The sequence below is a fragment of the Vanellus vanellus genome (genome assembly GCF_965231255.1).
Source record: "Vanellus vanellus genome assembly, chromosome: 2".
NCBI classification, from domain to species: domain Eukaryota; kingdom Metazoa; phylum Chordata; class Aves; order Charadriiformes; family Charadriidae; genus Vanellus; species Vanellus vanellus.
In genome coordinates, this window is record NC_138906.1 from 102276497 (window position 1) to 102293379 (window position 16883).

The 16883-nt window shown below is 40.3% G+C and overlaps 1 protein-coding gene across 1 annotated transcript in view; it reads left to right on the forward strand.

Annotated features, from left to right (window-relative positions):
- Window positions 1-16883, forward strand: part of GABBR2 (gamma-aminobutyric acid type B receptor subunit 2) — a gene marked incomplete at both ends in the record, with an annotated part of 498060 nt that overhangs the window by 285311 nt on the left and 195866 nt on the right. The window contains one exon of the mRNA XM_082479696.1: window positions 2981-3041. Coding sequence (XP_082335822.1) covers window positions 2981-3041 — 61 coding nt within the window. The remainder of the gene's footprint in view (window positions 1-2980; window positions 3042-16883) is intronic.

Sequence of the window (16883 nt, forward strand, 5' to 3'; positions counted from 1 at the left end):
CACCTCTTATGTCATAAATCAACACATAATTTCTACAAAACAGGTTTCTGAAACACTGGTTTGCTTATGTCTTACTAACATTCCTGTAAGTTTATAAAATTAAATACTGCGACATTTTATTATCCATTTATATAACATTTTTTTACTGTGAATGTAATTGTCTTACTTTTCATAAAATAGTGGTGAAAGCAGAGAGCAATGGGTGACTCTCATTAGTCTTCTTCCTATTCCTTTTTCACATTATTATTTGTAAAAGTGAAATGAAGGTATCGCTATTTATTCAATTTCCCAGTGCTCACGAGGAGCGCTCCTTTCTGCCACGTTGGCAGAACCAAATACTGCGACAGGAACACCATGTCCATGTCTGCTGGAGCTACCTAAAACCCCAGTAAAAATCTGGGAGCGTTTCCTCACCCAGCACACAGGAATTTGAGAGTCTTAAGGGGTGTAAAGTTCCTGAGATGCTGTAGCTACTTGTCATGTGTTATCATGAAGCAGCGTGTTCCCGAGGAGCAGAGAACCAAGCGGTAACTGCAGCTGCGGTTGCAGTTTTGATGCCTGCATAATAAACATGTACTGTCATCGTCATGGATTGCGCTAGAGATTCCTGCTTTAGGGCTTTTTGCTCATGTGTTTTTTGTTGATTTTACTTTGAAAACAGATTTACTAGTTGGATTACTCGTGTAATAAGTAGCCAGTTTCAATTTCTCAAAGTTGTTTTTTTTCCTGTTACTGTCTGTGCGTGTAGCATACAGACTGTAGTTTGTGAACAATACCCAAGACAATGTCAGAACTCATAAAATAGTATTTGGAAATTGTTTTTCATTTTAATAACCCATTTGATTTTTTAGCACGTTTACAGTAAGCGTTGATGAAAGTAAAACACGATGACTGAAAATTTTGCAGATAAGAAAGACATTTTCACAAGAGTTGCGCCATAAGTTTCATCGCCATCATCCATATCATTATTTAACTATTGCTTAGATCAGTATCAGCCACAAATTCTATCAATGGGAGGTTGATAAAAACAATTACTTCTAAACCTATAACTCTGTTTATATATATTTTAATCAAAATTTTTACATTTGTTCAAAACATTCAACCTGATTTATGTCTTGTTGATAATTTCAGAGCATATCAAGGAGGATGTATGTATTTATCTCTAGTCAGCAGATGCATATGTATATGTCTGTTCTACTGAATGATATAAATGTGTGTGATTTTACAAGAAGCAATTATAATGTTGCAAACCAGTAGCACTTGGAATCTAGAAAATTTTTTGAGCTAGTATATTATGCTGTCAATAATAGATGACAATCATAGATGACTGTGATCATAGAAGACAGCAGTGATTCTTGCTCTATGTTTATCTATAAACAAGCACTCTAGTAGACCACAACTTACAATCCTATTATCTTGTAATAAAAGAATAAAAGGAGACAGAGTTAAAGTAAAAGGCAGTAAATTTAAAATCAAATGAAAAAGTAATTTTTCCACACAGTGAAAAATTTAACTATAGAAATCTTCAACACAGGTCACAGAACCAAGAATTTAGCAAGGTTAAGACTGGATTGACCACGTTTATGTCTGCAATAAGTAACACTTGCACAGCATCTTTACATGTCTATTCTTTAATATTGCCTGCTATTATTTAATTAAACAAAGTAGCCAAATGCATTATGATTATGTCCGAACAAGTAAAGGGATATTAAATACTACTTCTCCAAACTAGAGGAGATCAGGATGACGGCTGCTGAGGTGCACACATAAATCTGCCAGCTAATGCTTTGCGTTCTCTCCTGGAGCTGTGTTGGCAGCTGCTGGGTGAGGCTTAGCTCAAATGGATTTCCGTAGGAGCAGCTCCTGTGCCCTTCTGCAGCCGTCGCCAGAATCTCTCCCGTTACCAGTGTTCATGTCTCTTGCTCTCTTTTTGGCACAGACTGGGCCTTTTGGCTTTTAAAGCTTAGCGCAAGGTAGCTTACACTACGAAGGGTGTCGTCTTCTTTTTATCAAAGGGCAATGGTGTCCCGTGGCTTGCAGGAAATGTGGGGTGAGTGTGCTGTACTACACACCCCTTGTGTGGTTCCTCGCAGATTTCAGTCATTCAGATGGTTCCCTTCAGTGCAGCCTCTCAGTGACCGGAAAGGTTTATCCAAAAAAGGGGCTGGCTTGCACAGAGAAATGTTTTGTAGCCTTACCTGCTTATTGTTTGATTTCTCTTATCCTGGTGTCTGCTAAAACAAAGATTAATGGAAATGAGAATAATAAACCAAACTGGGCAGGCAGTAAACCAGCAATCTACACTGACAGCACTCATCCCTCCTCTGCAAGTTCAAAATATTAAAAATACTTCTTAGCATAAATGAATGAACACCTCTTCTTTCATACTCAATCACAAAATAGCTGAAGTAAGGAAGAAATTTAACAAGATCTTTTCTTAATGTAAGTGGGAAAAGATGGGATGAAAGATGGGAGTACTTTTAAGAATACTAGGGCATGTATGCTGATGTAGTACAAAACCAAACCACAAAAGCTATAGATGTCTATAATCATAGATATAGGTCAGTAATAGAGCCATTTGGAGAACCATATCGTGAATGAAATGGGAACCATTTTCCTGTGTGTTCTTTGATAGCTCTCACTTAGCCTTGATAAAAACACTCACACAGTGAAAATTGATTGTTTGCCTATCTCTCGTCATCTGAGATTGGGTAAGTTACTGGTTTTATCATACCTCCATTTCCATCCATGAAAAGTGCATGGTAACACTGATCAACTTTCTAAGGCCATTTGAAATCTGTGGGAGAAAGCTTTAAGGAGGTGTTACTGAGTTATTTTAACCTTGGTTGAATCTGCTATCTTCAAACTTGAAACCTTGCGTGGGTAATTTTAATAGTGAATGGAAAATAATTTCAATGCTAGTGAAACTACATTATGAGAGATTTATAACACTTTTAAGATATTTGTTTATTTTATTTAGGGTCAAGTTGTTTTCAGAAATGGAGAGAGGATGGGGACCATCAAATTTACGCAGTTCCAAGGTAGGCTGCAAACAATTTCATTCTTATTATAATTATGTATGCAGTTTCAAACTTGTGTACCGGTTGCATTTGTTTCAGGATGTTTTAAATATGTACCGTTATTTTGTAAAGAAAATGCTTGGAAGATACAGCAAGGCATTTAGAAAGTGTTGTTACTTGTTTAAAATACTGTGTTTTGAACCCTGCATGCTCTGAGGTATTCCCAGATATTTCCAGGAATTTTTCTAGAAGAAAATCCACGTACTTATAGAATGTACTGATCTATAAAGCTGTACTGGCCAGCTAAGCATCCCCTTCTTAATACAGTTGTTTCGGAAAACCGTATCTGAAGAGAAACTTAGAGAGCTTTTTGTTGTTAAGCTCCTTCAAGTTTGTGTTTGTGCTCTCTGAAGACTCACTTTTGACATTCTGCAACTGCTTGCTAAAAGTCGCTTCAGGAGTCAGTCCCTCAGCGTGCAGAGGACACACACTGCTGACCCCATCCCTTGGAGGCGACACACTCCAGAGGGCGGCTCGCCAAGCCTGCTGCCTCCTCTCAGCCGGAGCTGCTCCTGCAGGGAACGGTCTCAGCAGCAGAGACCACAAATGCCGCCGTGGGGGTTTGTCAAGGGCCATTTGCAGGCGGGACGAGGTGCTTGCTTGGGAGAGTTTACTGCAGAAATGGTGATTCGTAGAAGGCGTTAAGAGTTGTTTCTACAGTTTATAGAATGCAGTTCATGGTTTTGTTCCTACGCTGAGGCTGCGGTAGAACCGGAGATGATTGCATTTGGGTGGTCTTGTGAGAGCGGTAGTGAGAAAGCTGGCAAATCCTTTTCAGACAGTGCACGAGAAAGAATTCCGCACTCCCTTTGTCTTAGGACATCGCTTTAAACATAGTCCTGCTGACCAAGTTACAAAGGCTCGTCCTTTAAACGGAAATTGTCTGCTGTATGGGCATTATTATTAATGAACAGCAATGCACTGGAGGAGATCTGTTTACTTACTCTAATTTACTGAAGCAATCTTCGGGATGGCTCTTGCCTTCACAACTATAACTGATGGTATTAACTCATGTTCCCTGAAGCATTTCTACCCACGAAAACTTTGCAGACGTCACGTCATGATAATATAATTTGGAAATTCTTGCTCGACACTAATGATAAATGTTGATTGCTTCCTCTTTTCCTGCCCTCCCCCCCTATTTTTTCATAGCAGCAGTGTTTACAGCCACATGAAAGAATCATGAGAAGATATTGTAAGGGGATTTTACAAGAGGTGTTTATTCCTCAGAAGGCTGAAGGAGCCCTTATGCATTATGCCTAAGGCAACCGTGCGTACCCTGCTAAAGTCTCTGAGCAAAGAGGAAGTTTGGCACATTCCCTCTAAGCATTAAGGTTGTGATTGGAGATCACTGGCAGGTGCGACATGCATCTTCTGAAGTCATCTGAAGGAACAATAGAAGTGCAGGGTGGCGAATTTTATATAGGTTTTTTATTTCCAACCATTCAAATTTGAGTTTCTTGATAAAGATTTCAGTTTCACAACAGGTGCTATTTAGCACCAATGGTTTTATCATCAGGTGAAGTACTGTTTGGTCAGTAAGAACTTAGGAGACAGCCGCCCATTTGGTAATTCCTTGCAGTCACATAATGAGAATTTCAGAGTCGATTCAGGCACATACCCAGGACTTTGATCACCAACCAAAGGTTTCCAATTAACCTACAGGAAAAAGTTTTATTATAAACCAGGCATCTCAGGCAGAAGTGCAGGAGAAGGGCTGGATTATCTCTCATCTCTCATGAAGGCAATAGTCTGTCAACACATCTGAAACCTGGTCTTAAGTTTTGTTTAGTTTCTTACTAATTTTGGAAATGAAAAGAATGTAAAAAAATGTATGAGAAATTTAAATACGGAACAGTATAACAACATAGGTGAAAGTAATCTATCTTTTTTTAACTGCAAATGATATTCTATTAATTTTTTTTGTTCTTTCATTGGTATTGTTTTTATACAAGGCTTTTATTTTTAATACTTGTGGCATAATTGTAGAAATTATTAATTTGTTCAAAGGAATTCTTTATTGGTTAGGAAGCTTTCTGAAGCATTCACATTAACTTTTAATAAATCTTGGACTATTGGGGAAGTTCCTAATAATGGAAAGAAGTTAATTAACTCCAGTACTTAAAATGGTAAATGGGCTTTTCCTTTGGAGTTACAGCTGTTAGGTGTTATCAAGCTTGAGACAGATATACAACTCATTCATTAAACTTTTTTTTTTAGACTGTAATAGAAATCATGGTGATTTCTAGGAAAAAAAGACCACATCAAAGATGTCTTGTAAATGCTCTTATGAGATTAATTGTAATTATGAGTATAGCATATATTAAATGTATTAGTAGCTTATTATCCAAACATAATTGGGAATCATTAGTTTTAGTGTTCTATACCTCAAGAGTTATTCTTCATCTACACTGGTTTATAGTTTTGTTAACAATTTGAATGAAAATGCACAGTTATCACAAATAATTCAATGCAGAAAAATATAACAGGTAAATAGGTAATCATGTATCAGAAGTAGGATTCCATGGCCAAAATGCTTTTCTTCATTTGCTGGGGGAGAAAATCAGCTGGGTAGACTCAGAAGCTTCATTTTCTGTCTTTGCTGGAAACTTTTGTGTTAATGAGACTATCTGCAAACATTTTGGCTATGGAAAAGGCAGCCAGCCATGTCTGCCAGAGGCGAGGGAAATCCAGCCTGTGAGGGTTCAGAGGATAACTGCAGTACGCCCGGCACGCTGTGATGAAATTTTGAATAGCTGGTCTAATTTTGAAGCTAGATATAGTTTTTCCCAAACTCACGCTAGACATGTCTCTTTTTCAGCTTCCATGCAGCCTGTTAGTTTTGCAAGTGGTCAAACAGATGGTGCCAGAGATAGCTGTGACCGAACTACTTACTGCTTTATAGATCATGAATACCACCCAGGAATGATTTAGTATGCAGCAGAGAGTACAAAGCACATGTTATAGCATTTTCTTCCCCTTACTGGCAAATAAAGAGCAGTCTGTCCGTCTAGCTTAAATATCCAAGTGATGTTTGAAGCTGGCATCCTTCCAAATGGAGCCATTTTTCCATGGGTGCAATTAAAGAACTATTCTCATTGTCAAACATATAGTTGAAGTAGGTGTCCAAAATATTTTGGCTAGTGAGAACTGAAAGAGGATCCTGGCAACAATTGTGTGCGTATCAAGGAGCAGTGAGGCCAGCAACAAAACTGAGATTGTAAATTGCTGTGATGCGGGAGGCTGCAAGAACAGATACATACCCATCCTTCAAAGTGTTTCACTTCGACAGGTCATTTCTGATTAATCTGACTGGAGCCTAAAAGGCACCTTGCTTTCAGTCATATCACTATTTCTGTCAGGTGTTAGAGAAAACCTAAAAGACTTCTGTGCTTGAATAGATTAAAAAGGAAAATTAGAGCTGAATTGTAAACAAATAGTATTGAAATGTGCATAAATCATGCTTCTTGTATGTAGGCGCAAAAGTCTTTGGTACTGCATATTGAGAAAACTTGAAGAAAGCGGGTGGTCATCTGCTGTGTCTTTCGGGGACGAAAGGATCAAAGAATTTAAGAGTATCAATGCATATAGCCAGGTAATATGATATGAAGTTTGTTAGTGTTGAAGGCTGATCTGGATACCAAGCAAGAGTGAGATCACGGCTTCTCAAGTGTAACACCATTGGTCTTAGAAAAGGCATTACTGAATTTCTGCAGTAAAAGCCCCAGATATTCTTCTCTCAGTTTAATCAACAGAAACAGACAAACAAATGTCTACTCCACAGTCAGAAGTAAGGTACATGAGAATCCAGGAATGCTTTGCTGGAGCCTCAGTTCATCTACTTAGTTCTGACTGGTTTGCTGTCCACAACTACTTCAATGAAGGAGACTTTGGCAATTCTGCAGAATCACTTACAGATAAAATCGTTTGTTCTCCAGGGTCATCAGTCCAACTCTGGAAAAGTTTCTTTCTAGTATTCTAAATGAAATCCAACAGACTCTTAACTGTGTTTGGTTCTTGCTTTCATAAGGGTTTATATAGATAATAAGACTAATTGCCTTTGAATATCTTCTCATCTTTAACATCTGTCCAGTATATAACCCACAGAACCAGTTTGTGGATCTTCTTTCTGTGAATAATGTTGAAGGAATATAACCCAATAAACAGAAGGTATTTAGAGACAACTCTGAAAACTCAAATGTGGAATATCTCATGTCATATATCTGGAATCTGTGGTATCATATATCCAGAATCAGTGGGCTCAGATTTCTCTGCTTCTGCAGCCTATTTATGAAGTGAGGATAAATTCTCCTTATAAATATTTTCAGAGATTAAGAAGTACCTTTGAAGAGTCAGATCTGAACTTAGGGGAAAAGTAAATAAAGAAGTACAGAATTCTGTTGGCTGAGCAGAATTTGAATAGTGAACAATAACTAATCACTAGTGTCATGTAATGAACAATAAAGATGTAAAACAAACTGCGTGCTGTTTGTCCTGGGCAGCTGGATTCCTTTGGAAAAGATCAGTCAGTCATTAAAGACCATCATTTTGCATGCAAAAAAGGGAATTAATTAAGGAGTCGGAAAAGCTTACTTTTAACACATCCTAACTGGAGTGCTTGACTGCAATCATAAAATTGTGTGTTTGGTAGAGTGCTTGGTGTACCATATCCATTCCATTTTATCTGCATATGAGTAGTGTAGTTAGACTGTAGCCACTCATATCTTAGTGACCACTGGTTTGTTTAGCTTAGCGATCAATTAATCCTGCCAAATGAAGTCTAATTCACAGTACCCATGGTGGTGTGGTGGGTTGACCCTGACCAGATGCCAGGTGCCCACCAAAGCTGCTCTCACTCCCCCTCCTCAGCTGGAGGAGAAAATATAACGAAAGGCTCATGGGTCAAGATAAGGACAGGGAGATCACTCAGCAATTACCAGCAAAACGGACTCGACTTGGGGAAATTAGTTTAATTGATTGCCAATCAAATCAGTGTAGGATAATAAGAAACAAACCTAAATCTTAAAACACCTTCCCCTCACCCCTCCCTTCTTCCTGGGCTCAACTTCATTCCCTATTTCTCTACCTCCTCCCCCTGAGCAGTGCAGGGGGACGGGGAATGGGGGTTGTGGTCAGTTCATCACACATTGTCTCTGCCCCTTCTTCCTTCTCATAGAGAGGACTCCTCACATTCTTCGCCATCTCCAGTGTGGGGTTGCTCCCACAGGAGACGGTCCTCCACAAACTTCTCCAATGTGAGTCCTTCCCATGGGCTGCAGTTCTTCATGAACTGCTCCAGCATGGTTCCTTTCCACAGAGTGCAGTCCTTCAGGAACAGAGCGTTCCAGCGTCCAGACCCCACAGGGTCACAAGTCCTGCCAGCAAACCTGCTCTAGTGTGTGCTTCTCTCTCCATGGGTCCACAGGTCCTGCCAGGAGCCTGCTCCAGCACCAGCTTCCCATGGGGTCACAGTCTCCTTTGGGTGCATCCACCTGCTCCGCCATGGAGTACTCCACGGGCTGCAGGTGGATATCTGCTCTACCATGGACCTCCATGGGCTGCAGGGGGACAGCCTGCCTCACCATGGTCTTTACCACAGGCTTCAGGGGAATCTCTGCACTGGTGCCTGTAGCACCTCCTCCTTCTCCTCCTTCACTGACCTCGGTGTCTGCAGAGTTGTTTCTCTCACATATTCTCCCTTGAGACAAGTGCTCTTGCTGTTGCGTGGTTTTTTTTTTCTCCCTTCTTAACTGTGTTATCCCAGAGGCTCTACCACCTTCGCTGATGAGCTCGGCCTTGGCCAGCGGTGGGTCCTTCTTGGAGCCAGCTGGCATTGGCTCTGTTGGACATGGGGGAAGCTTCTGGCAGCTTCTCACAGAAGCCACCCTTGTTGCCCCCCTGCTACCAAAACCTTGCCATACAAACACAATACAGGCAGTGTTGTAGCGATTTTGCAGTGCACCACCCACATGCACACACACACACATACCCCCAAACCTGCTTTTTCAGCTCCATGGCAGTTAGTGATGACTATGTGAAACCTTTTTGTAGCTCCCTCCCAATTGAAATCACCCTAAATAATAGTTTCCTACATGCTATCAGATGTTTCATTACCAGTTCATCCTGAGAACCTGAACTGTGGTATACAAAACCACAATGGTGCTATTTTGTCTCATAGCTTGTCATTTAGAATGTTGATTCAACAAATATTTTAGACAATGCATTTCAGTCATACTACTTCTTTGGAATTACCACTTCCCTCTTTTGTTGGCAATGACGTTTTCTTGAGCAATTTGGGATGGTATCGTCTATATGAAGCTACAAGGTGTCCACAAAACTGATTTAGAGTTCCATTTCAATGAAAAGAATAGCTTCCTAATATGGACAGATATACCAAGTAGAGTCCTGAAAGGATGTGCCTTAAATCTGGCATCACTGAATATTGTCATTGCTGCTTAAGAAGATGAATTAGAATGTGTAATTGTCAAATGTGCAATGGTCTCTGAGGGAGCCAGCAAGCACAAGGGGGACTAGACAAGGATTCAAAAAGATATTAACAAATTGAAGAAGTAATCAGGAAAAAACAGAATGCAGTTTATTTAGGTCAAATTCCTGATGCTACACTGGGAATAAACTGTTGTACAAATACAAAATGGGAAACAATTCACCAGGCTGTAGTCATACATAAAAGGAACTAGGGGTTACAGTGGGTCACAGGCTGAACATGAATAAGCAAAAACGTGAAGAGCTAAAAAAAGAAAAATTCTGTACTGAGATGTATAAATAATAGTATCCTTTTAATCTGCCCAGTGCGAAAAAGCTACAGCTAGCTACTGTGTCCAGCGCTGATTTAAGGAAAATGTGTAAAGATGACAGAAGATTAAAAACATACCTCATTACAAAAAGCAAAAGATCTAGGCTGCTTAGAGAAGATGGTTGAAATACATGACAGTTGCAGCTAAAACACTTGCTTGTCCTGCCCTCATCGGCTGGCTGCGAAATAAGGGGTTTAAACAGTAGCAGTGGAGATTTGAGGAAAAAGTTTCCAATTAAAAGGGTATTTAAACTCTGGAAGGAGCATAAAATTGCTGCCTCTGGAAGTTTTGAAGAACAATTTAAACAAACTGCTGAAGTATACCAAGCGGTGGGATTTGGAGTGCGGACATTTTGGTGTTTCAATGGCTAATGCTGTAACACCTGATTCTCTGTTTGGACCTGACCATAATTATTTGTATATCTAGTGCATGAAGAATTGCAGTATTGGGCCAGATAACAAGCTCTGTCCAGCTCAGTATCCACTTGGTAGCAGATACTGAAGGAAGGATACGGCGTATGTCAGCTATGGGTATGTGTATCAGAACAGGCACATATAGAATTTTTTTTTCTCTATTATACACTCTCAGTTCCTGAAGGCAAGCATTTTCATGACTTTTAGAGCTGGAGGGTGTCTTTAGACTGTCAGGTTTAACAGTTGCATGTGGATTTATCCTCTGTCAATTTGTCATATCATTCATGGATCCATTTATACTATTGGCCTTTAACACATCCAGTGGCAATGAGTTTCACAAAATAATTATATATGGAATGATTTAAGCCCTTCCATCTGTTTGTTTGTTTGTTTTAAACCAGCTATTTCACAATTTCATTGGGCATACCCTGCTTCTTGTAATGTGCGAAGCAGTGAATAATTGTCTCTTATTCACTTTCTTCATATCATTCATGTTTTACAGACCTCTCTTATCAATGACTCTTTTAGAAATGCGAGTCCTTGTCATCCATTTAGTTTTTTCATCACGTAAAAGCTGCTCTATAATTCTAATAATCCCCTACCTCTTCTGATACTCTTATTGCTTTTTTGCAAGAGTATAATGGAGCCACACGTAGCATTGAAACATCCACCTCCATACCTCTCACTGCTGAATGTTATTTTAACTGCTTTCCCAATATTCTGTTCTACCACCTTCATCCTCTCTTTGCATCTCTGATCACCAGTGGGCGCAGCACTGATGTTTTCAAAGAACCCACCAGAGTAAATCCAAGGTTTCATCCTGGATGCTATTAATTCATAATCCCATGCTGACTGGGCCTGATCATCTGGTTGTCCTGTACATGCCACATGATGGCATTCAAGACGGTCTGCTTCATAACCTTCCCTGGCATCAAAGTCAGGCTGACAGGCCTGTAGTTCGCCAGATCCTCCTTCCGGCCCTTCTTGAATATGGGTATCACATTTGCTAACCTCCAGTCAACTGGGACCTCCCCGGTTAACACTGGTGAAGCCCCACTTCGAGTACTGTGTTCAGTTTTGGGCCCCTCACTACAAGAAAGACATTGAGGTTCTGGAATGTGTCCACAGAAGGGCAATGAAGCTGGTGAGGGGTTTGGAGCACAAGTCTTATAAGGAGCAGCTGAGGCAACTGGGGCTGAGGGGAGACCTCATCACTCCCTACAACTACCTGAAAGGGGCTTGTAGTGAGGTGGGAGTAAATCTCCCAAGTAGCAAGTAATAGGACAAGAGGAAACAGCCTCAAGTTATGCTAGGGGAGGTTTAGGTTGGATATTAGGAAAAATTTCTTCACTGAAAGGGTTGTCAAGCACTGGAACAGGCTGCCCAGGGAAGTGGTGGAGTCACCATCCCTGAAGGTATTTAAAAGATTTGTGGATGTGGTGCTGAGGGACATGGTTTAGTGGTAACTTGACAGTGTTAGGTTGATGGTTGGACTCAATGATCTTCAAGGTCTTTTCCAACCTAAATGATTCTATTATTCTAATTAATTAGTACCGACTACTATGTATGTATACTTGATGCTATTTTTGTCTTGTATGTTAATCTGTACCATACTGGCACTGAACGTCACCTATCATTTTATTAGCAGTTTCTCAGGTACCTTTATACCACTCTTCTGTCATATGAAAGCATGAAGAAGATTATATTTTTAGATGTGTTTATAGCTGTTTTCCCCTTTTATTGTCAGATCATTTTGAACACATTCGGTGTTTGATTTCTCTTTTTGTTCCATACCTACTAGCAGCAGTGTTTTCCCCTGAGCCAGTTATTCCTCTTGTAATCTGTTCTACTGGTATTATTTATGAGTGGTTGGGGTTTTTGCTTATTTTGTCTTGTTTTTATAAATAAACATGGAATAATGTATTGAGATTCGGGTACCTAAGTTGTGAATGTGTACTGTCACACTGGAGAAAGGACAGATAAGAGCTAGAGAAAGTGTTTGGAGTCTTAGGTCATTACTTATAAAGAAAGATTAACGGGATTAAGTGTGTGGAGTTGCTAGAGTCGCCTCATTTGTAACGAGTCATTTTGTGTGGATATAAATTGCAAGGCCTGGGAGGGTGCACTGAAAGGGTACGCTGATACTGCAGCTGCTGGTCCTCACGGCCGCTTATTTTGTTTTACCTGAGATAGCTTTACAGCGGCCAACTGGGGTGCTGCTAGCAGTGTAGCAACAGTAACGGGGAGCAGACTGTAAACTGGAAATCTGCCCAGCAGCAAAATAATCATTTTGGTAGGTAACCATTCCTGTGGGAGCACGGCTGTGGGAGACCACAGCTTTGCAGCTATCAGCGTTCAAGCCGGCTAGTTGAAGACTAGGTGGGTACTTCTGTGCCACCCAAAGTTCCAGTAAGCAAGACAGAATCGTTGGGAAGAGTTGGATTGATTATTTTCCCCATTGCATGAGAGGCAGGCATGTGTGAGGAGCAGGGGAGACCTATTTCTCACACTGTGTGTCCGTGCCTGTGCTTTATAGAGCAGTTCATCCCTTGAGAGATGGTTTGGGCAGTGCAAATAATTATTACTGGGACAAGCACACACGGTATAGAAATAGCTGTAGTTTTTATAGGATTCCACTCCAGTTCATCCAGTATACTCCAAGGCGCAAAGTGTTTCATTTTGTGCAAAAACGTCTTAGGGGCTCTCTTAAATACCAAGGAAAAGGACTAAGTTTCAAAAATAACAGCAAAGAAAGAAAGTTGGAAAGCAACAGAAAATAATTTTACAGTAATTAATCTCTACAAAAGTTTGAAGTATCCAGCTCCAGAAAGTTAACAGAAATTAGTATCCTCCTAAAAAAATGGCATGTGGGAAGGACCTGAAAAAATTGTCACCTGTCTCCTTCAGAGTTCTCCTACTTTTAAAAAACAACTCCAACTTTAAAACTACGTATTTTTTTTTCAATCGTTATTCAGAATCCTACCTCTACTAGAGTTGACTTGTTCGGATGTTTCATTTCAGGTGAGGTACAATGCTATTCCATTTATTCACCACCCGGTCCTCCTCACCTGTAGAAGAGAGGCAGAATCTCTCTCGAGGGCTGCAGAGCCGCCCCGACCTGCTGCTCTCTGCAGAGCCGTGTGCTGGCAACTGTCTCCTCTCAGCATCTTGGAGAGATGCTTTTTCTCTGGAAGGAGTTGTAATACAGTTTCTACAGGGGGATGAAAAGAGCCAGTAGACTTACGAGAAATCCATCAGATTCTGTTATATATTACGGGAAAATATTTCATTTGACGTAATTAATAGAGAATGTGGTCTATTGCAATGACACCGTCCCTAACCTGTAGTTCAAATGAGGTACAAACCCGTGAAATGGAACAACTTTAATTCTTAATGAATGGAAGAGAAGAAAATCAAGTTTAACTAGGTCACTAAAAGGACATAGATTTATTGCTTGACATTACAGCACTTGAACAGAGAAAACCAGAATATTGTTTAGTAGTACACCATGCCAGCATGTAAAGGTTTGTCTAGTTGTAGGCTAGAGATACCAAGATAAGGTTGTAATGCCTGTCAGATCTCTAAGTTGATGGAATGTTATAACAAAGAATATTTGACAAAAATTTCCTTTAGACAACTACCTCTGGGATGGTAGGCAATATTATCACAGTTTTATGAGAAAATGAAGATGACAGGCAGACCTAGCGTAGATAAGGGAGATGAACAAGGAACGCGCTTTAAAAAATGGTGAAGATGGGTTTGTTCACTGTGTAGGTGATCAAAGGCAGTTGTGAATCCTCGGCTGCAGAATTCACACAGGCGTTGGTACTAAACCTTTGAGAGCACAGGAACAGTATTAATCCAGGTATTACCTCCTTATTAAGGATACAAAAAGACTACATTTCTTTTCAAATTTACTAGTCCCTCTTTTTGTATCCTAATCATAGTTTTGTTTTGTTCGGTCATCACAAGTGCTAATTTAATTTCAAGTCATAGCTGATCATGCAGTCATTGTATTGGCACCTTGTTTTCTAAGCTGACATTTTAGTTTCTGTAAAAACAATGTTTCAATACATCTTCACTGGAGTCTAGTTCAGAAATTAAAGAATTCTGATTCTGTAAACATGATAATAGAAAATGAGCAGTTGTGATTAATAGATTTAGGAGGAAAAAAACTTCTGAATTTTGTTTCTAAGTGTCTGACTAAGTAACTCTACAACAGCACAGGCGTGATTTTCTGACTTGAATCACATTATTTAAAATTACTGTATTAAATTGACTATACCTCTGTGGTAAGCAGAAGTATTAAGAAGTATATAAGCCTTTGTTTATTTTCAGTGAATCTTTCTGGCTTGCTTGAACAGGAATTTGTCACCCCACCTTTCAGAAGAAACAAAGTGGGGATGCCAGTTCAGGAAATAGTAGCCTTCCATTTCTTAATTCCCAGTGGCAGTACAGACCTGCTGAAGTTGACTGAGATCAAGCTAATTTTTCAGAGTTCCCTCTCGCAAACTCTGGGTGTCAAAAAACCCCGGATATTTAGGACTTAGGCAAAACATCTTTAAAAGAGCCTACTCTAACAGGGACTCTAATGTCTCCTTGCCCCTGGAACAAAAGGATCCAGTCATGCTTTTCTTACTTTTGAGTTATTGGTTCAAAAATTGAAGCCAAAGGGAGAACATGAGCGTGGACTGTTGCGAAAAATGTCTGCTTACAATTCCATCCATCTTGGTACTTATTATCTTCATATAGAGTGCATGTATAATTTTTTCCTTAGATGATTATGGAGGACAAGGGATGAATTCTTCATAAGTAAATTGTTTCATTAGATAGATCTAATACATCTACCTGTAAAGAACCGATTTCATCGCAGATGATATAGTAGTGATTTAGTTCAAACTACTGCCAGAATGAAAAATGCATCGAATTAATACTGTACCTGTAAGAAACAGGGTCAGGCAGAGGAACAGGGAGCTGTCATTTGTACATAAAACTAAGTGCTATTTTATATGATCGCTGACTACTGACACAAAGCTGTTTGATACCTTGCTGTGTCCTCGCTATATTCCTCCCCCCTTTTTTTCAACTTCTATGCCATGGACACATTTTTCCTCCTTGAGCTGCTTTCTGCATACGCAATTCAGAGCTATCCAGGCCACGGTTGACCTTGACAGACTGTGTACAGTCTTTGCTGGTTAATCCCTTGTGTAGGAGCATATATATATATATATAATAGTCAATTTCCTTTTATTTTACCAGATTTGGGACTCTCCAGGTCGCACTAGGTGGTTTCGGCAGCCCCGCTTGACATGGGAAGCACTGGCACAGCCTCCCTGTTGGTGGCTGGGCCATTGCCAATCATCTTGGGGCTACTGATAAGGGCTAGTTTGAAGAGGAGGAAAAGAGCAATGTCTGAAAGGGTATCCCATAAAGTGCTCCTGCATAGCTGCACACCGGATTTTGGACTGAGCAGGCTGGATAGCTTTTCCCTGGGAAACACGTATTCCCATCTATCATAAAGCCATAGGTCCCAAATTAGTAGTACAAATTCCCTGTTCTGGCCATTTTAAAAGGTCAGGTTATTTATAAGACCGGTGAGGCAAATAGCTCCACGTTCTGCCCTGAACAGTGTTAAAATGGAAAGTTGAGCACGCCAGTGGAGGCAGATTCCTCTGCTCCTCAACCTGCATTTTGGAAAGAGCAAGGTGTCTTTCATATAGAGAGATCCAAGTCCACGAGCAATCAGTCTGACGCTCTTACAAGACTGCTTGTACCGCGTCAGTTATAGGATGAAGCCACAGAGAGTTCAGTGGATTGCAGGGGTGTTCATAACAGCTGGCAACTCCAAGAGGCTCTTGAACACGAAGCACGTGCTTCTTGCATTTAGGAGAGAAAATAAGGAGAGGCTCCCTGCGCAGAGCAAGGGGAACGAAGCCCTCCTCTCATTCTGGCCCTTCAAAAGGTCAGTGCAGAAAGTGTTATAACACGAAGTGATTTTAACCTGACTTTGCTAATGTGACATTTGGAGCATGGTTGTGGCCGTCTGATGTGACAGCAGGCGAATGTTGTGTTGCGTTAGTAAATGGCAGAGGGCCTGATAAAAAGGAAGAAGTTGTTCGCATATTTAGTCCGTGCTTCCCCCCTCCGAAGAGAAAGACTATGAAAAGCCCCTGAAGTGTGAATCACAAAGGTCACTAAATACATGAAGGGCTTGTTGAATTCAGGGAAGAGAGCAAAATTTTTGAAAAATCATTCATGAATTTTCACACCCAGAAAATGTTAAGTTGGATTTAAGTATGCTGTTGTATACAGAAGCTAGAGGTCGTCAAAAGCTTTTCAACTGCTCATATGCAGGTCTGATAAATTCAGCTGACAATCTAAATGATAACCTGCAGCCAAGTGCTAGATTATTGCCTGTGTGTTACAGGTTCATTTTTCAGCACTGTAGGCCTATTTTAATCACTGAAAGCCTTCCAAGACTCAGGCAGCTTTAGGCCAGCTGATGATGTACCGTGATGGCTAAAATCACTGGTGCATATAACTCACACTGTGGGTTGGCTCTGGAATCGGTGGGG